The 20,097-nt window shown below is 50.7% G+C and overlaps 3 protein-coding genes across 3 annotated transcripts in view; 2 read left to right on the top strand and 1 right to left on the bottom strand.

Annotated features, from left to right (window-relative positions):
• The first annotated feature begins 615 nt into the window (after nucleotides 1-615).
• On the top strand, nucleotides 616-2,758 carry MZB1 (marginal zone B and B1 cell specific protein). Its single transcript, XM_028103637.2, has 4 exons — nucleotides 616-865; nucleotides 1,666-1,793; nucleotides 2,165-2,275; nucleotides 2,374-2,758. The coding sequence occupies exons 1-4, from the start codon at nucleotides 692-694 to the stop codon at nucleotides 2,528-2,530; spliced, it is 570 nt and encodes a 189-aa protein (XP_027959438.1). The 5' UTR covers nucleotides 616-691; the 3' UTR covers nucleotides 2,531-2,758.
• A 1,670-nt stretch (nucleotides 2,759-4,428) lies between these two features.
• Nucleotides 4,429-19,524, top strand: SLC23A1 (solute carrier family 23 member 1). Its single transcript, XM_028103530.2, has 16 exons — nucleotides 4,429-4,510; nucleotides 5,668-5,729; nucleotides 6,367-6,501; nucleotides 6,953-7,110; nucleotides 7,832-7,920; nucleotides 8,085-8,152; nucleotides 8,324-8,505; nucleotides 8,619-8,739; nucleotides 9,025-9,181; nucleotides 9,491-9,638; nucleotides 10,169-10,274; nucleotides 10,464-10,593; nucleotides 10,703-10,846; nucleotides 11,299-11,394; nucleotides 14,263-14,529; nucleotides 19,065-19,524. Exons 1-15 carry the CDS (start codon nucleotides 4,429-4,431, stop codon nucleotides 14,508-14,510), a joined length of 1,926 nt encoding a protein of 641 aa, XP_027959331.2. The 3' UTR covers nucleotides 14,511-14,529; nucleotides 19,065-19,524.
• PAIP2 (poly(A) binding protein interacting protein 2) overlaps nucleotides 17,569-20,097 on the bottom strand; it is a 21,494-nt gene continuing 18,965 nt past the window's right edge. The window contains exon 4 of the mRNA XM_028103533.1: nucleotides 17,569-18,576. Within this exon, the coding sequence (XP_027959334.1) occupies nucleotides 18,520-18,576 (57 nt within the window). The 3' untranslated portion in view covers nucleotides 17,569-18,519. The remainder of the gene's footprint in view (nucleotides 18,577-20,097) is intronic.

The raw sequence follows: 20,097 nt of genomic DNA, 5'->3' as shown, positions 1-20,097 counted from the left end.
AGTTGTCTGATTTCTGATTTCCTGCTGTGACCTCTGACACCCCCTATAATGTTCTTCCACGCCTGGGTATGATCTGGGTGGAGAGGGCCCCAGGGCCCAGGGAGGGGGCCCATGTGTGTCTTTCATGTGCTGTGGCATCCTTACCTCCGCAAACCTGCCTCCCAGGGAGGGAGCCCTAGGCCTGCAACCATGCCCGTGGACTCATTCTCCCTGGTGGCTGGGTGGCCAGTGGGGTCAATCAGGCTTGGGTTCTAACTTGAGTATGGCCCTTCTAAGCTGTATAGTCTTGGATTCATCACTTCTCTCTGAGCCTTCATGTGCTCATAAAAATGACACTAACTAACCACCTCTTCCCCCAGGGTACTCAGTACAGTGCCCACCGAGTGGCCAGATCCCAGGACATGGGAGGGGTCAGCCCCCATGTGTCCCTGCGCAGGCCCAGCCCCCCTCCTTACGTCACTGTTCCCTATTTGTGAAATGGGGCTGAGTTGGCTGCAGCAGAGATCCCAGTAGAGGAGGTGCACACGTGGCATCTCTAGGGCACTGGGGGAAGGAAGAGAGTGGGAGGGGTGAGGTGTTAGTTCCCCATTGGTCTGGGTCAGTCTTTCCGGGGTGGCCCCCACAGCACACAGGCACATGCACACCTGCGCCCCAACCACAGCCCAGGCTCACTGAGCCAGATCCACTGACCATGAGGCTGTCACTGCCCCTGCTACTGCTGCTGGTAGCCTGGGCCATCCCAGGGGGCTTTGGGGACAGGGCCCCACTCACAGCCACGGCCCCACAGCTGGACGATGAGGAGAAGTACTCAGCTCATATGCCTGCTCACCTGCGCTGTGATGCCTGCAGGGCAGTGGTCTACCAGGTAAGTACTCCCCCCCTGCCGTTCCCCTGCCCCTGTCCAGGTCCCTCCTGAAGCCAGGCCCTTCCATCAACCTCAGATTCTACCACTGGCCTTCGATTTCCAAACCCTCACCCCTGGGCCCTGAGCTAGACTCAGCTTTCCACGACATTGCCATCTGCACCTCACCCAAACCTCCATGCCTCAGTTTACCCATCTCTCAGCCCAACAGAGAGCAAATAATCTGGGACACCCCACAGTATCTTGAGACCCCAGGGCATCACCCACTTGTCCTCGCTGACTCCTCCCTTTCCGGGCTTATCCTCAGGTCTGGGACTCCTCCAGCTGGCAAGCCCTGGTGTATATGTGCATGTGTGCCCATGGGTTGAGTGCATGAATATGAGTATGCGTGGTCTTGAGTTCACACAGAAACCTGTCAAGCATGCCTGAGTACCTCTGTGGGGGGAGGGAAGCCTATGAGTACACGTGTCCCTGAACACCGGCTCTGTTTTTGTTTTTTTGGTTTTTTTCCTTTCCTCGTTCTTACGGTTTAAAATATCATGGCTGATGGGCAGGTGTGTCCTGGGGAAGGAGCTCCACTGTTCAGGCCTACCTTCACACCTCAACATTTCCTACCCACCCACCCCAACCCAGGGAGGTGGACCCTACCTCAGCAGACCCAGTCCCAACTTTCAGAACCTGGGGGAGGGCCCAAAACTCTCCCTTGGCACCTCACTCTCTCCCGGACACCCAGTCTTCTGTCTGAGCCTCCCCTGCCATTGAGCAGTCCCGAAGCCTTGGCTCTCAGCCCCTCCTTGTTCTAGATGTGGCAACATTTGGCAAAGGCAGAGGCCAAGCTTCACACCCCAGACTCAGGGGCACAGCGGCGGGAGCTGAGTGAGTCGGTATACACAGACGTCCTGGACCAGAGCTGCACCCAGACCTGGCAGGGGTGAGTCAAGAATTTGGCCCCTAGGACCCTCCTCTAGGGGTAGGGCTGATGGGTAGAGGCTCCCACTCTCCCACTCACCCCAGATACACAATCCACTAGGGCTTTTGTCCAAGGGAGGGGGCTGGCTGGGATGAAGTCTGAGGTCTGGAGCTGGGGGCAAGTAGAATGCTACATGTCCAGGGGACAAGGTTGCTGTGTGACCTTGAGACAGGGGCTTTCCCTCTCTGGTTCTCAGTTTTCCAACAGGGAGGATCAGAATCTGCATTCTGAATTCAGCAAATGCCCCGTGTCCCCAGCTTCATGTGGGGATGTATCCCTTGCTGGCAGGGCTCCCACTAATACTGTCTCCCTCTCCTTCCTACTGTTTCCAGCTATGGGGTCCAAGAAGTGAACCAGGTGAAACGTCTCACGGGCCCAGGACTCAGCAAGGGGCCAGAGCAAAGCATCAGCGTGATGATCACAGGGGGCCCCTGGCCCACCAGGTGATGACAGGGGTGTGGGGGTAGGTTGGAGACCTTGGAGCCTTGATCAGCTCCCTGAGGGGCAGGCAGGGTCTGAGGCTCCTGTTGGGCTCCCCTAGGCTCTCCACGACATGTTTGCACTACCTGGGGGAGTTTGGAGAAGACAAGATCTACGAAGCCCACCAACAAGGCCGAGGGGCTCTGGAGGCATTGCTGTGTGGAGGACCCCAAGGGGCCTGCTTGGAAGAGGCGACTGTCACAAGGACAGAGCTCTAGTCCGACTCCTTCCCCTTCCTGGTCAGTCTCTGAAGAGAGCTGGGGTGTCCTCTAGATCTGCCCAACTCCTTTCTGCAGGCTACCTAGAGGACAGGAAGGCCATGCTTTTCTGTGCTGCCATGGCCCCTCCCTCCTCCAGCTTCAGGACATTGGGGCCATGTGTGTGTCGGGGGTGGGGTGGGGGGTAGGCCTTCCCTTCTGGACTAAAATAAAATCCAGTGACCTCGATTTCTTCCTTCTCTCTCTCTGCAAAAGGTGCTTGTGAGGCTAGGAGGCCAAACATTGGCATTTCTGCTGATGTTGTACCTAGAGAGGGCCAAATACACTTATTTCCCACCAGTCTCCCAGAGGTAGGTGAGATGTGTCATGGGTGGAAATGTGAGCGAGCTGTCAAAGGCATATGGGACTATGGTGAAACCCCAAATCCATCAAGAGAGAAAAACCAAGGAAAACTCCATGAGCAGACTACCTTGTAGACACGCCTACTCAGCCACTGCATGCTATCTGGGCCTCTCCCTGAACACTAGTCTAACTGGGTCTATTCCCAGCAGCTGCTCAATTTCTGGACTCTACCTCTGACCCCAGCTGACAGGGTTGGGCCCTAGGTGTCTGCCTGGGACTGGGCAGGGCAGGGTTCCTAGAACGAGCTGGATTCAGTATCTTGGCTCTCAGTCCTGCTCTCCCCAGAAGTTCTTTTGACCTGGGACCTTTCCTTAGCAATGGAGGAAAGCACCCCACCTGGGCCCCACCTGAGAACGGGAACCTGTGGGCAGGCCGCGCTCTAACTTGTCGCTTCCTTCGTGAGTATCTCCCTGATCTGCTGAAGGTGGACAGACCTGGTAGGTGGACAGAACAGACACTCGAATCCCCGCTGACAGACACTGAAACTGAAACTTAGCAAATAAAAGAGGGGGCATCTGGGTGGCTTAGACAGTTAAGCATCCGACTCTTGATCTCGGCTCAGGTCATGATCTCGGGGTTGTGAGCTCGAGCCCCAAGATAGACTTGGCGCTGAGGGCGGAGTCTGCTTAAGATTCTCTCCCTCTCCCTCTGTGCCCCCCCACTTGCGAGCGGGTGTGCTCTCTCTCAAGAAAGAAAGAAAGAAAGAAAGAAAGAAAGAAAGAAAGAAAGAAAGAAAGAGAAAGAAAGAAAGAAAGAAAGAAAGAAAGAAAGAAAAAGAAAGAAAGAAAGAAAGAAAAAAGAAAAGAGTTGCTCAGGCCAAGTCCCAGGCTGAGTAGTGGCAGGGCTGGGAGGGGACTCAGATTCTGGGGGTGGGGGCAGGTTGTTGCTGAAGAAATAGGGGTGCTCCAGGCAGGCACTGACCCTTCCAACATCCATGAGCTGTACTGAAGCCTGGCCCCCTACATTCTGTTACTTGGTTCCTACCAGCCGGAGGCCCCTCCTCCCTGGCCTTCGCCCCAGGAGAGAACCCCTCGTCTTCGGGAAGAGAGCCAGGGCCCAAGGAACCCACTGCGCTGTCAGTAGTATTGGGTGTGGAAATGGGAGCGTGTGACACGGACCTGTGTGGCTCTGTGTTAATATGGAGGGATTTAGACACACTCTGTAGCACAGTCTGGGTGTTGTAGGTCCGTTTGTTTGTGCATCTGAAACCATGTGCAACGTAGCTGCCCCATCTCTATGTGGATGGCATGTGGTTTGGGTTGAATTGAATGTCCATGGCACTGTGCACATAAGTGTAAGGTGTGGGGCTCAGCCCCCTGGGGAGTACTGGGGTGGAGAGGGGCGGGGAGGCAAGTGCTAAGGAGCAGTTCCGAAGCTTCAAACTGGTCAGACAACTTTGGGACACCCCAGAGCAGGAGCCAAGGAAGTAGAGCAGGAGACAGGCTGACAGGAGACGAGCTGGAGGCTGGACAGGAGGACGGACCCACGGCTGTAGCATGAAGCTGCTGTCCAGCTGGAGAGCCTGGCTGCCTGTGGGCCCTTGGAGCAGGGCCTGGCCGTGGGCCCAACAACCGAGAAGTAGGTGGGTCTTGGGGGGCTGGGCCTGGGGCAGCACAGAGGGGAGCAGAACCAGGAACCTTAGGCCCAATCCTCACCAGCTAAGGAGCCCCAGCTCCTCGGACCCTCCCCAGGCCCCTTCAGCCAGCTCCGGGCCCCATGGCCAGGCCAGAGGGCCTGCCAGGAGGAGAAAACAGACTTGAGTCCAGGGCAGGCTTCAGCCGCCATGGGACAGGCACTCAGGTCCCTGTGCTTAGAAAATTTGGTTTGACCTGGTTTAATACTCTGCTATTGCTGTATCAAAATTCATAATACTAAACCAAAAAAAAATTCGTAATACTTTTGGAATGGGGACCCCGAATTTTCACAGGGCACTGGGTCCTGCAGATTATGCAGCCAGTCCTAACAGCAGTGGCGGGGGGCGGGGGTGAGATCGTTGTCCCGACACAGGGAACAGGCAAGGCTGGGCCAAACTGGGCAGCTTCTCCTGCAGCGGTCCCTCTGTTTTGTGCCTCTGTGACGCTGAGGGTATGTGGCCATGTGGGAAAGGCAGCCCTTTATTGAACCTGATGGCTGATTTATAGCATGCACTCAGGAGTTCAGGCTAACCTGAGTTTTTGGAATGATGTTCTAAAATTTTGCTACCTATGTGGCCTCGGTCAGATCACATCTCCTAGATCTGTTTCCTCAGCAGTAAAAGAGGTTACCACCGCCTAAGGCCTGGGGTTAAACACAGGAATACATAGCAGTTGCTGGGCATGCCGTCATTCCTCATTAAGGAGAGTGACTTTGATGAGGATAATGATTAACTTGTTATTAAAAAGTGGGGAAGAGTCTCATTCAGAGTGTGACCTATTAAGGGCCACTGCCATTCTCTTCCCTGTCAGCCAGGGCTTGGGGTCTATCGTCACCCCCACCCTGGCCCTCTCTTGGAAACAAGATCAGGTCCCATGCCCAGGCTCAGGTGCAGGCAGGGAAGGGCGCATGCTCGGTAGGGAAATGTGACCGAGGCTTGGGTGGCCTTTACCACTCGGGCCGGAGTTAATACGTTACCTCTGCCCAGGTCTGCCTTTCGCAATCAGAGCTGCGGATCTGGTTACAGATTTACTTCGAACAATGTCTGATGTGTGGACTAAAGTCCCCTTGGCCTTCGTAAAGCCATCCCCTCTTTTCCTCAGGAACCGCTCACACCTGTGCCCCAACGATGAGGGCCCAGGAGAACCTGGAGGGCCGGACACAGGTGCTGGGGAATGGGTGGGAGCTGGGTGGGGGCAGGGTTGGGTGGGGGCTAGAGGGCCTGCTCATGTCTTCCCCCTGGGAAGGCAGAGACACAAGTTCTAATGAACTTGATTGACAGTGACTATCCCAGGCTGAAAGTAGCGATTGGGGGATGGGGTGTAGGTGGCAGAGGGGGTGCAGTTGTCAGCTTTGGGACTGGCTGACTCCAGCTTGAGGGTCAGCAGGGACCACCTACCCCACCCCCAGGGCAACCCCAAGGAACTCCAAGTGGCAAGGGTAGGAGCAGAGTGTGCCCAAGAGGGCCTGTCCACGGACCTCAGCCCTCTTGGCCCCCTCTCCTGTCGCCCCTTGGGGCCTTCTGACTTAGGGGCCCATCCTCTGGGCCGGAATGCCCCGGTCCCAAGGCCTCCAGGAGCCAGCACAGAGGACTCATCCCTGCACAAAAGAATGTGAGGAGGGAGCCAGGGGTGGCCAGACCGAGAGACAGCTAGGTGGATGAACCGAGAGGGAGGGTGGGGGCTCGAACGCCGTTCTGAGGATCTGACAGGCCACTCAGGCCGTCGGATTGATTCTGGGGCAGAATGCACTTGGCTAGTGCCCATCACTCCACCCTGAGTTACTTCTCTCTGCTGCCCTAGCAGCAGTCCCTGGGCTCCGCAGGGAACTCCACGAGGGATCCCACGGTGTCCCTGCCCAGAGAGCCCAAGTTTGACATGTTGTACAAGATCGAGGATGTGCCACCCTGGTACCTGTGTGTTCTGCTGGGCTTCCAGGTGGGTTTCCCTGCAGGGCCCCCCCGCCCCCACTCTGCATGCTCCCCGGGATCCCAGCCCCCTTCCTAGCCAACAAGTTTATCTTGGGTAACAGGAAGAGAAACCTAAGGTTAACAACAGTGACTGTCACGGAGCCGGGGTGGGAGGGAGTGTCTGATGGGGCCTGAGAGAAGATTATCCCCGGGAATATGTGTCACCTGCCAGGCAGAATGTCAGTCACAGGGAGAGGACCCACTCCACAGAAGCCACAGGAAGAACTTGGGGGCAGATTAGTACCCCGAAGAGAGAGGCGAACGGTAGCTCTCTGGGACTCCCTTGTGCGACTATCAGGCCTGGGTGAGCACCCTGCCAGGGGCAGCACGGGTTCAGGCCCCCTGAGACAGGCATGAGGATCGTTAGGGTGTCCCTGTTTGCCTGTGAGCCGCCTCACGCCCTCCCCCCCACCCCCTAGCATTACTTGACATGCTTCAGTGGCACCATTGCTGTGCCCTTCCTTCTGGCTGAGGCGCTGTGTGTGGGCCGGGACCAGCACATGGTCAGCCAGCTCATCGGTACCATCTTCACCTGCGTGGGCATCACCACCCTCATCCAGACCACACTGGGAATCCGGTGAGCCGCCTGCCCCCACCTGTGAGCCACACCACAGGACCAGGTGGTTTCTCTGAGGGCTCTTTTGGCGGAGGCGGGGGGAGCTGCTCTCTGCCCCCACCTGCTACTCCTACTCCCAAGCCAGCCTTAGAGCCAGGCAGCTGGGATCCTACCTTGGGCCCCTGAGGCTCCCCAAAGACAAGGAGTCGGTGGGTTTAAGGGAATGTACCCTTAGCTGGGCTCTCCCCCTGTTAGGCCCTACTCTGGGTAATCTGGACCACTCACTCCCAGCTTTTAGGCTCTGTGTGAGCTTCTTCAATGGCCTATCCTCCTGGGGGCCCCCTGCCCCCGAGCGCACAGCTCAAGGCTTGGGTGGCCAAAAAACGGTTGTGTGGTAGGAGGATGGAGGAAGGTTGTGAGTGGAGCTTGGATGCAAGAACTGAGCTGTCTACTTCCTTGCACGGGGCTCCTCACAGTGCAGGAGCTGGGGCTGAGACGGAAAGGGGGGAAGGCTGTGAGCCTGGGACTCCATTTGTTTTCTTCCTTGGGCCCCCAAAATTAATGGAGTCCTGCCTGGGGCCGCAGTGACTTCTCTTAGCTCTGCCCTGTCCCTTGTCCCTGTGTCTCTGCCTCTGGGTGTGATTCTGTCTCCTTCTCTCGGTGCCCTCTGTCTCCATCTCTCCTGTCTCTGTGTCCCTGCCCACCCGACCCCACCCCTGCCACTCTGTGCCTCTTCTTCCAGGCTGCCGCTGTTCCAGGCCAGCGCCTTTGCATTTCTGGTCCCAGCCAAAGCCATCCTGGCCCTGGAGAGATGGAAATGCCCCCCAGAAGGTGGGCACACTTCTGGGGGCTGTGCTGAAGAGGGGAGGCCCAGGAGCCTGGAAGTCTGGACAACTGTCCCAAGTCCAGACACTGGGGTGCTTTCATGGCAGCATCTTCTCTTCTTCTCTGTCTCTGTTCCCTGGCCATATGTGTGTCCCTGTCTCTGCTCCCAGAGGAGATCTACGGTAACTGGAGTCTTCCCCTGAACACCTCTCATATCTGGCACCCACGGATACGAGAGGTGGGTTTGCACCTGGTGTAGAAGAGACCTGGACCTGAGGAGGGGGCTAGATGGGAGGGGAGCCACTGCTGAGTTGGGGGATTCAAGGAGGCAGTCCAGGAGCTTTTTTTTTTTTAATGCAGAGGTGATAGACTCTACATGGGGACTTAAAACTGATCTTTGCTTTTCTAGGTCCAGGGTGCAATCATGGTGTCCAGCACGGTAGAGGTGGTGATCGGGCTGATGGGGCTGCCTGGGGCCCTGCTCAGCTACATAGGACCTCTCACGGTCACCCCCACTGTCTCCCTCATTGGCCTCTCTGTCTTCCAAGCTGCTGGTGACCGAGCTGGCTCTCACTGGGGCATCTCAGCTTGGTGAGCAGGCACCAGGCCTGATGCTTGCCCAGCCTCTGCCCTTTCACCCCCTTCAGGTCCTGTTCCTATAGCCCAGCCTACCAGCCATCTTTCCTTTGTGCCTCTGCCCCCAGTTCCATTCTCCTGATCGTCCTCTTCTCCCAGTACCTGCGTAACTTCACCTTCCTGCTGCCTGTCTACCGCTGGGGCAAGGGCCTGACTCTCTTCCGCATCCAGATCTTCAAGATGTTTCCAGTGAGGAGCTGACAGGCGGCTGGGGCTGGGACTAGGGCAGGGGCTGGACCTGTGTCCAGGGCAAAGATTGGGGGCAGGTCCGGGACAGCAGAAGAGCTAGAGCCAGAGCACAGATAAGGTCCCAGTCAGGGGCTAGAGCAGGTATTGGGGCCCAGGCTTGAGCTCGGGCAGGGGTGAAGGCTGCAGCTGGGGTTGTGGTGGAGGCTAGGGCTGAGGTAGGGGCTGGTTAGCCTGGACCAAGACCTCTAGGGCCCTCAGTGCTCCCCTCACCCTACCCCACTTCAGATTGTGCTGGCCATCATGACCGTGTGGCTACTCTGCTATGTCCTGACCCTGACGAACGTGCTGCCCTCAGACCCCACAGCTTACGGCTTCCAGGCACGGACGGACGCACGAGGGGACATCATGGCTATTGCGCCCTGGATCCGCATCCCCTACCCCTGTGAGCCACCCCACCTGGCCTCCTCTGCCTCCAGCTGAGACCATCTACAAGGCCCCTGATGATACCAATCCCGCTGATGATATAACTGGCATTAGGTGTACATCTCTAGTGTGCCAGGCAGAGTGTTTTCCTCAAAGCCTCACTCCAGCTTCACGACTCCGAGTGATCCCAAATATGCTCCCACAAGTGTAGAGCTCCCGCCCCAGCTCGAGGTCCCTTCACCCCCCTCTCACCCCCACGAACTGCCTAGTCCCCTCCCTGGCCCACCCAGCGACACTGCATCCACGCTCCTATCACCCCGTGATCCAGGTCAGTGGGGCCTGCCCACGGTGACTGCGGCTGCTGTCCTGGGAATGTTCAGTGCCACACTGGCGGGCATCATTGAGTCCATCGGAGATTACTATGCTTGTGCCCGCCTGGCTGGCGCCCCACCCCCTCCAGTACATGCCATCAACAGGTATGGCCACCTGCCCTCTCCCGTATCGGATCTTCTCAGGGGCCACTCAGAAAGCAAATGTAGGGACAGGGTTGAGTCTCAAAGGTGTGGACTTGGGACTGTCCAGACCTCGTTCTCCATACTTATGAAATGGGGATGCTCTCATCATTCAGTCTGAGTGTTTTGAGTCGCTGAGATAATGAAGCCTAAGGGAAACTATGGTTGTTGACAGTCTTCAACGTGCCTGGCCCTCCATGTGCATTCTCTTATGCAATCTACTAAAGATTCTGTAAGACAGGTACCCTTATCCCCATTTTACAGATGAGGAAATTGAAGCCCAGGGTCGCCTAAGTTCTGGGGCACTGGGACTAGCGCTTGGACGTGGGCTCTTGGCTCCCAGACCTACCTCTGGCCTGGAGTGGGGAGTACTATGGACAGATAGTTGCAGCTTGCACAGTCCCCAAGAAGACGAGCAGCCCACTTAGGGTAAGGGGGGTACCCAAGCCAAGGCAGGGGCTGGATCAAGCCCCCAACTCGCCCTTTCCTTACAGGGGCATCTTCACCGAAGGCATCTGCTGCATTATCGCAGGGCTGTTGGGCACAGGCAACGGGTCCACCTCGTCCAGCCCCAACATCGGTGTTCTGGGGATTACCAAGGTGCCACAAACCAGAGCTGCACAAAGCCCCAACTCCATTCCTCGGGCAGCAGCCCCACCCCGTCTTTGAATGGGCCTACCCTGCAAGAAGCCTGGGCTCTTTTGTGCTCGCTTTCTTAACAGGCCCCCCCACCCCCTGCTGCCCAGCTCTGCTCCCAGGGCCTAACCCCGCCCCCCGGCTCCCCTGCAGGTAGGCAGCCGGCGCGTGGTGCAGTATGGTGCGGGAATCATGCTAGTGTTGGGCACCATTGGCAAGTTCACCGCCCTTTTTGCTTCGCTCCCTGACCCCATATTGGGGGGCATGTTCTGCACCCTTTTCGGTGAGTGCCGCGTGTGGGCCGGGGGGGGGGGGGATCTCCACGTGGTCTGGGAGTGGTGGAGCCCGCCCTGCCCGTGCGGCAGCTCCAGCGGTTAACCCTGCACTCTCAGGCATGATTACGGCTGTGGGGCTGTCCAACTTGCAGTTTGTGGACATGAACTCCTCCCGCAACCTGTTCGTGCTCGGATTTTCCATGTTCTTTGGGCTCACGCTGCCCAATTACCTGGAGTCCAACCCTGGCGCCATCAACACAGGTACCTCTGCTAATCTGAATGTCCAGGGGTGGGAGATGCGTGGTGGGCTCTGGGCACGGCTCCCTCCCTCAAAGGCACCCTACGACTGAGCCACAAATCCTGCCCAACTTTGGGTGTGAAGCAGCCGAGAAGCGAATTAGCAGCTATCCTTGACGGAGACACTTTTTATGGAGAGGCGTGGAGCTTTACATGTGCTCATTTAACATGCACAACAGCGTCCAGAGACAGATACTACTGTCCTCTCTAGAGGAGGAAAGTGAGGCTCAGGGAAGTTAAATGATGTGTCCTAAGACAACAAAACTGGGATTATAGGTGTGAACGTTGGGATTTGTACTGTTTCATCACCATGCCTGCTCAAAGAAGTCAACAAACTGCACAAGTGGGAACAAAGTCCCTGGGCTCTGTCTCCAGACCACGCCAAGATGCCCATTGTCCCTTGGCCTATTCCACAGGCGTTCCTGAAGTGGACCAGATTCTGACAGTGCTGCTGACTACAGAGATGTTCGTGGGTGGGTGCCTCGCTTTCATACTGGACAACACAGTGCCAGGTATGGGTAAGCCCCGGGAGGGGCACACAGGACTAAGCTGGGCTCATCTGCACTCCGACAGACGGCCCCTCAACCAGAAGTGCGGCCAGCACCCAGGCAATGCAGGCCCTGCAAGGAGGAGCAGGGGCACGGGCTGGTGGAGTGCCCACTGGCTGGAGGGAGAGACACTGGTGGGACAGAGGCAGAGACATGCCCTATAGGGCTTGAAGAGGGTGGGGGTCTAGGGGAGTCTTTCCCGGGCCCTGTGGGTGGTTTCCTCTCCATTTCCTGATAGCCACCAATTGGAAGGGTGCCTTTGGGAGCCTTTGCTTTCTTCCATTAGGACAAATACAAATGAAGCAGTAGTTTGGGTGGCAAAACCCACTCCAAATATGCTAGCAACCTGTCACGCTTGACTACTAGGAGAGCCCCTAACATTCTCTTTGGAATTGGGGCTTTTTGCAGGGATTGTGGAGGATACTTAGCGTGGGCCCAAGAACCCTCCTGGCCCACGTTCAGGTGCCCTGTAAAATATAAAAACTAAATGCCACCAGTTGTATTAACGAGTAATGAGTTTTCCATGTCCTAACGAGTAACAAGCAGAGTTAACATTTACCAAACATTTACTGTGGGTCTGGAATGAAACTTTAGGTCTCGCCTAATTCTCAAAAACTATCCTGTTAGGCAGAGACTGTCAATACCATTTCACAAGGAAACAGAATTAAAATCTTTTTTTTTTTAAGATTTTTTATTTATTTATTTGAGAGAGAGAGAATGAGAGAGAGCACGAGAGGGAAGAGGGTCAGAGGGAGAAGCAGACTCCCCGCTGAGCAGGGAGCCCGATGTGGGACTCGATCCCGGGACTCCAGGATCATGACCTGAGCCGAAGGCAGTCACTTAACCAACTGAGCCACCCAGGCGCCCCAGGAAACAGAATTAGAGAGGTTAAGTGACTCACCGAAGTTCACATTTGCAGATTTAAAAGGTTGCAAATCTGAGATTTTAACGAAGTCCATCAGATGCAGTCTACGGCTTGTCTCAGCCACTGCACCATACTGCCTCTGTTGGAGGGTTTCAGGGGACCTGGAAGATCAGGGAAAGCTCTGTGGGGCAGAGGTTAAAGACTGCATCAGTCCAGGGAGAGGAGGGATGGGAGTACCAGGATGATGGCCCTTCATTCCCCACCACTTACCAGCCTAAACACAGCTGCAGGGCTGGAGCATGGGCAGGAAGGGCCTAGGTACCAGGGCCTTTTTTTTTTTTTTTTGATTTTATGTATTTGACAGAGAGAGACACAGCGAGAGAGGGAACACAAGCAGGGGGAGTGGGAGAGGAAGAAGCAGGCTTCCCACAGAGCAGGGAGCCCGATGCGGGGCTTGATCCCAGGACCCTGGGTTCATGACCTCAGCCGAAGGCAGATGCTTAACAACTGAGCCACCCAGGCACCCCACTAGGGCCCTTTTAGGGATTTTAGCATAAGATGATGTGAGAACTCTTGGTAGCAGCTACCCCATGGACTAAAGGGAGGTACCTGCCGTTCCCCATTGAGAGGAAGCCAGGTTGTGGACCAGAGACAAGGAAGTGGCAGTCTCAGTGCTCAGGGAATCTAGGAAGATGGAAGGCATCAGGTGGACAGCTGTATACAGAGGGGCTTCTTTGTGATCTAGATAGCTGGATTAAGCTACCCAGATGTTAAGAGCCTTAGACTGCCCGAGTTCTTCACATCTCCACCCTTCAACGCAACAGCCTATCAGCAACCATCTCTGCCAAGGATCATCACATATGTTGTACCACATAACCTTCAGTGGTCCTTCAATGTGCATGGATGAGGAATCTGAAGCTCAGAGCGGTCAAGTAACTTGCCTAAGGTCACCCAACCTGAATTCACACCCAGGTCTGGCTAAACCAGAAGCCAGTCCTTAATCATAGAATCACACACTTTCTTCTGTGTGATGGGCATTTTGCTGATGGGCCGCTTTGCTTTTGCTCTTTCCCCATCTACAGCCCAAACTTAGAAAAATTACTCCTAGGAAAGGTAGGATGTGTGTTACAACTGTCTTTTGTAGGAGGGTTGAAAAAAAATCACAATATTCTTGTATTTTAACCAGAGAAAAACAAAACCACTCAGTTTCTATTTTTGTGACTTTTGGATCACAAATTACTTCAGTAAATGCTAGTGGGGGCTAGTGGAAACCTCTTTTCACTAGATTTACACTCCAACGATCTTCTTTCACCACAGCCCTCTTGTGAAAACCCCAGACCTCATGCACCCCTCCCCCACCTGAGGGAGCATTCCCTTAGATGTAAATAATCTTTTGTGTATCCACACCACCAACAAAGATTTTACTTGGCTTGACTTTCTGAGGTTTGTGTTATAAAAATGAGTTTATTTTCCAAATATGGAATCCTAATATTGAATATTAATACTGATTAATAGTGTTTCTAAATAGCCCTCCCTGCCCCCAAATGCAGACTGGGCACTGTTGGTCCTCATCAGCTTAGCACATGCTAGGCACATACTAAAGATGTAAGTTGACAATTACTTAACCTTTCTGTTTCTTCATCATAAAAATGTGTATGTTAGTGCCTATATGCCTTCCACAGGTATGTTTTGAAGAAATGAGATAATGAAATTAAAGCACTTAGCACAGAGACTGGCACACTACAGATACACAATAGATACTAATTATAACCAGTATTAGGGTTTCCTAGAGCTCTGGCCAAGTTAAAATCCAAGAAATCATGGATTCAGTAACCTTTCAGTCCCAGAAAATACTTGAGAATGAAGACAATGGATTCCAGAAATCTGTCTCAGGACTAGGTTATGGAGGTATGGAGGGGAGGTAGGGGAGGGCTGCTGGTCTTGATAAGCTCACTGTCCTATTTCAGGGAGCCCAGAGGAACGAGGTCTGATACAGTGGAAAGCTGGGGCCCATGCCAACAGCGAGATGTCTACCAGTCTCAAGAGCTATGACTTCCCCATTGGGATGAGCATGGTAAAAAGGATTGCCTTTCTGAAATACATTCCTATCTGCCCCGTCTTCAAAGGATTTTCTTCAAGGTCGAAAACCCAGCTTCCAGTTCCAGAAGACACTCCAGAAAATATACAAACTGGATCTGCATGCACCAAAGTCTGAAAAATTACTCCTAGGAAAGGTAGGACGTGTGTTAAGACTGCCTTTTGTAGGAGGGTTGAAAAAAAAATCACAATATTCTTATATTTTAACCAAAGAAAAGCAAAACCACTCAGTTTCTATTTTTGTGACCTATTTGATTGTCTTCAAGGGAAAGGAAGACTGGGTAAAAAGTTAAAGTATGGATTTTGAGTGGAATTCCTTAGCTATTTCATAATGAGAATAGAACTTTCCAACTGGTGTGGGTCACTAGGAGGTTACAAGTATGCTGACATATTGACCCCTTCAGCCTTCTGAGTAGGCAGGAAATGGGTCAACCGTAGCCCATGAGCCATAAACCCTAGCCACAGGTAGCCCCATCAGTGTACTCCAATATGCTAAAAAAACACAAAAAACAAAAAAACACCAAAAACCCCACAACACTTTATGACATGAAATAGGTTAATACACTGCACAAGAATAGGAAAATTTCGGGGCGCCTGGGTGGCTCAGTTGGTTGAGCGACTGCCTTCAGCTCAGGTCATGATCCTGGAGTCCCGGGATCGAGTCCCTCATCGGGTTCCCTGCTCAGCAGGGAGTCTATTTCTCCTTCTGACCCTCCCCCCTCTCATGCTCTATCTCATTCTCTCTCTCAAATAAATAAATAAAATATTTAAAAAAAAAAAGAATAGGAAAATTTCTCTCACATATGTTGCCTTGTTTCAGTAGTGATAACATAAAAATCCCTAAAATCAACACAGGATGACTTCAATTACCCTAAAACTATGCTGCATAGGCCTGATGGGATGATCTGTTCAAAGGGCTTCAAAATGGAATAGCTGATGCTCTGAAACTTTCCATCTCTACCTGTAATGTGGATGCCTGACTCTCCAGTTAAACAGCTAAGTAGTTTTAATATGCGGTTTCCCTGACAATCAAGAAAAGTTCCAACAAAATGAGAGCTAAGCCTAGAACACTCCTCTCTCGTAAAACAATTAAACAGAATTTTCTATGTGCCAGGGGCTCTCTTAAGTGCTTGATGTGTACTAATCACACAATCCTGAAACAGATAGTTATTACTGCCATTTTATTTTTATTTTTGATTTTTTAAAATAAATTTTTTAAAGATTTTATTTATTTGAGAGAGGACAAGCAGGGGGAGGGGCAGAGGGAGAAGCAGACTCCCCACTGAGCAGGGAGCCTGATGCGGGGCTCAATCCCAGGACCCCGAGATCATGACCTGAACCAAAGGCAGATGCCTAACCAACCGAGCCACCCAGGTGCCTATTTTTTTTAGTAATCTCTACACCCTGAGCATGGGGCTCAAACTCATAAACAACTCTTAAGATCAAGAGTCACATGCTCTTCCAAATGAGCCAGCCAGGTGCCCCTGTTAATACTACCATTTTAAACAGGTGGAAACTAAGGCACAGAAAAGTTAAGTGACTTGTCCATGATCACTGGATTCACATCCAGGAAGTCTGGCTAGTCTTTGCTCTTAATCATTAGGTTACAATGCCTCTCTAATTCAAGTTTATAATCTCCAGTTACATTGCACTATGGTAATTTGGCAGTATGTGGAAATGACCCATTTGCCCCATCTGAGCTTGAGAGAGGATCTGTAAGCCTCATACATCTGTCAGCCTGCTGTGCCACTTGTGGTACTTAGCTGTTAAAGACTGAGGGGACTGGCTGTATCATGGCTCCAAAAAGAAAGAGAGCCAGGGGCGCCTGGGTGGCTCAGTCGTTAAGTGTCTGCCTTTGGCTCAGGTCATGGTCCCAGGGTCCTGGGATCGAGCCCCGCATCAGGCTCCCTGCTCCGCAGGAAGCCTGCCTTCCCTCTCCCACTCCCCCTGCTTGTGTTCCCTCTCTCGCTGTGTCTCTGTCAAATAAATAAATAAAATCTTAAAAAAAAAGAAAGTCTGGGGCGCCTGGGTGGCTCAGTCGGTTAAGCGTCTGCCTTCGGCTCAGGTCATGATCCTGGAGTCCTGGGATTGAGCCCCACATTGGGCTCACTGCTCAGCGGGGGGCCTGCTTCTCCCTCTCCCTCTGCCGCTCCCCCAGCTTGTACTCTCTCCCTCTCAAATAAATGAAATCTTTAAAAAAAAAAAAAAAAAGAAGGAAAAAGTCAAGTAGGATTATCTCTGCTTCTCTTAAAGATCTGCTTGTGTTCCCTCTCTCACTGTGTCTGTCAAATAAATAAAATCTTAAAAAAAAAAAAAAAAAGGCTTAAAGATCTACCTATTTTGGGTTGCCCTGGCTGGCTCCGTCAGAACATACAACTCTTGATCTCAGGGTCGTCAGTTTGAGCCCATGGGGATCAAGAGTCGCATGCTCTACTGACTGAGCTAGCCAGGCACCCCAAGATTACCAAAAACAACAACAAAAAACCTGTTTATTGTCTTTTAATGGAGCTATTAAAAAACACTGGGGCACCTGGGCACACCAAAGGACCATCCCCCAACCCCCACCCCTGGAGAATGTGAGCCAGAACAGACAACATGGCCTTTTTAATTCTGAGCCCAACAAACTCAAGAAAAGCAGAGGGCATTATCAACAACTGAGTAGGGCCATGAGGCAGAACTGTATGTAGAACCAGAGAATTGCTATATGGTTGACAGCCTATCCCAAAATAAAGATTAGCCACGAACATATTATAAATAAGCTCGTGAGGGGAAAATAGAGATGGTCCAGGTGAATCAAAATAGCAAACCATTCCAATCAGACCAGTAATGGCTTGTCAAGGGCAGCAGCCAAAAGCGAGATTATACTAGAGTAAGGTTACCATTATACTGGTCAGCCAAAAAGTTTCTTAACATGGATATCTACAACTGCCCTGACACTGACTGCTGCCTGAGGCAATCAAGGTGGGTTACAGAAGGGGATACAGGGTTTATTTTACTGCTGTATTCTGGACAGATACATGCACAATGACATACTTGACACTATGGAATCTAATAAAGCCTGCTCTCAGCAAATCTTGCCAGCAGGGTTGTCCTGAAGTACTGAGCCCACACTAAAGTGAGTATCAATCACCACAGGAGAGTCTGCATTCCAGCACCAATAAACACAAGCCATCAGCTCAGTTCTACTATTATTTATTTTTTTAAATATTTTTGAAAAAATATAATTTTTTTACAATATTTTCAACTTAAACACTATTCACACTGAACACGTATGGCAGCTTAACCTACCCAAGTATGAAGTTTAAGAAGCCAAAACTGTTCTAGCTTTGTTAAAAGAAAAGTTGTGCTGTAGACTATTGTAGTGATGGTTAACAAAGCAAGGAAAAGCACCACTCAAATCATGTTACCATTACTTTGTTCAGTTGGATTATGGTGGGTCATATGTTGCACTTCACATAGGCATAGCTATGACGCAGTGACTCCTTGGAATAAGATGCAATTCTCAAATTACATACTTCCTCAGGTGTAACATTAGAAGAATTCACTATTTCTTCCGTGATAAAATACCATCGAAGTCAGGACTAGTTCTCATCTGATTACTACCTTATAACCTCAGTAAACCAAAGATATACTCGTCTATAAAGAATTATTTCAAATTAACAAGGCCTTCTTCAGAAAAAGCAGATCCTTTTTGATAGTAACAAAGGCAAAAAATATGCCTAACAACTAGACCTTAATTTAAATATACTCATTTTTTTAAAGTTTAGACGTTAACAAGCGTTCGCTAACCCTAAGGGACTAGTTTAGCCTCAAAAAAGACAATTCACTAAGATGTAGAGGTCATTTTAATTTGGTGCTTTGTCACAACTTGACTGGTGCTTCTTTCCTCGCTGTCTTCACATCAAGCCATGGGGCCAATTCTATTTTCAGTAAATGTTTGACAGCTTATTACTTAATAACAGTCTCAGCACTTTTATTAAGCATGCAAGACTAACAAAACTTTGGCAATGCATAAGTGTAACACAGTGACAAGAGAGAGCTTTTACAATTAAGTCTTCTAATACTGCCTTCACAGTGTGGAAATTGTGCTACATCCACCAAAAGAGGGCCCCGTCTACTCAAATATTTTAGTACTTCACCCCAGGAACAAACTCCTTTGCATTTGGATTCAGATTGCTCTTGACCTGGAAAATAAGTACATAAAAAAGCAAGTTCATTAACAGATGGCTTCAGATACTCAGAAGTATTCAACCCAGATCCACATGCAAAAATATCTTCCAAAAAATATAAAACAAAAGAACTGAGACTGTAAGGTTAAACTTAACCCCAAAAATCTATCTAAAGCAGGGAAAGAAGGAACCAGATATAAACTATTTATTTATATGAAAACTTATCACCTTCTAAAGAGAAAGTAGGAATTGCAATTAAATTTGCTGAAGTGTAACCAGACCCACTAACTTCACACAAACTAAAAAGGTGTCATAGAATACGGAATTCTGTTAACTATGATATTTTATTTTAACCGTTCCATACTATGCAAACATATTAAACAAGTGTTGAAATGATGATTAAAGGGGATTGAGGATCTGTTTATGGATTAATTTTGCTCATGATCCTCACTGAAAATATGGAGTTATCTTTCTAAAATTGCTGTATTCTGATTCTCCCACAGGAAGCAAGGTTTATAACAGGAAAAGAAAACTACATGGGGAATCTGAAGAACTAAGATGGAATTTCGGCTCTGCCCCTAACTTCCTATGAAAGCCTGGATAAGTCACTCTCTCTGGGACTCTTTTTTTGCCTAAGTTAGGGGAAGAATGGGCCAAAGTCTCTAAGAGCCATTATTCTATACCTCTAAATCTTTATTTTCCTAGGCAGACATGTCAGCATATTGAGAATAGCTGGAAATTTGCCTCCACCACAGTTGATAAAAGATGAAAAGAAATCAAGATGTATTCCAGGCCCTGAAATGTAGGAATGCTGAGAGGCTTTTAGATAGAATCTGAACCCCCTATATATCACTTACTTCAAGACCAAAGTATATTAAATAACATGTTGGAGCAATAATTTAATTTTAGTTTCATAATTTATACACAACCATTTCCTTGGACAGGACATAGTCTCACTTCTCTTAAGGGAATTATATCTAAACTTTAAAAATGTGAGGTTTAAATAAAAAAAGTGTTCTTGAATGTGTAATCTTTTGCCAGCTACAAAAGAATGAGAAGGAATTAACAATCTTAAATAGACCAAGTCAAGTTGAACAAACCAGTTTCTAGGCAATAATACTGGGTCCACATTAAAGTTATACATTATGACCAGCAAAGGACTTTACTCATCAGAGCAACCAGGGTTATTTGTGGAATGACTAACGTAGCCATAAGCAAGCATATCTCAACAGACTATTCATATCACACATCTGCTCAATTGGGTTACTGTCATTTACTGCAACAAGTCTATACTACAATGTCAATTTCTATGTTCTCCATATAGCCCTTTAGAAGAGTGGCTCCCAAATGCCTGATGGGGCAGGCTGCCAGTATGCCCTAGCAGTGCTTTTTAAACATTAACATGCCTAGACAACTGATTCTGCAAGTCTGGGATGTAGCTGAGGGACTTTTGTTTTCAGTGCTTCACAGGTAATTATGATGTATCGCCAGGGTAGGAAATCACTGCACAGTGAAAAGAAGACAACTGCAAAAAAT

The sequence above is a fragment of the Eumetopias jubatus genome, unplaced genomic scaffold (assembly GCF_037043125.1).
Source record: "Eumetopias jubatus isolate StellerSeaLion01/CBP00866 unplaced genomic scaffold, mEumJub1_p1.0 scaffold_5, whole genome shotgun sequence".
NCBI classification, from domain to species: domain Eukaryota; kingdom Metazoa; phylum Chordata; class Mammalia; order Carnivora; family Otariidae; genus Eumetopias; species Eumetopias jubatus.
Note: the sequence above shows the minus strand (reverse complement) of the source record. Positions and strands in the feature narration are given on the sequence as shown.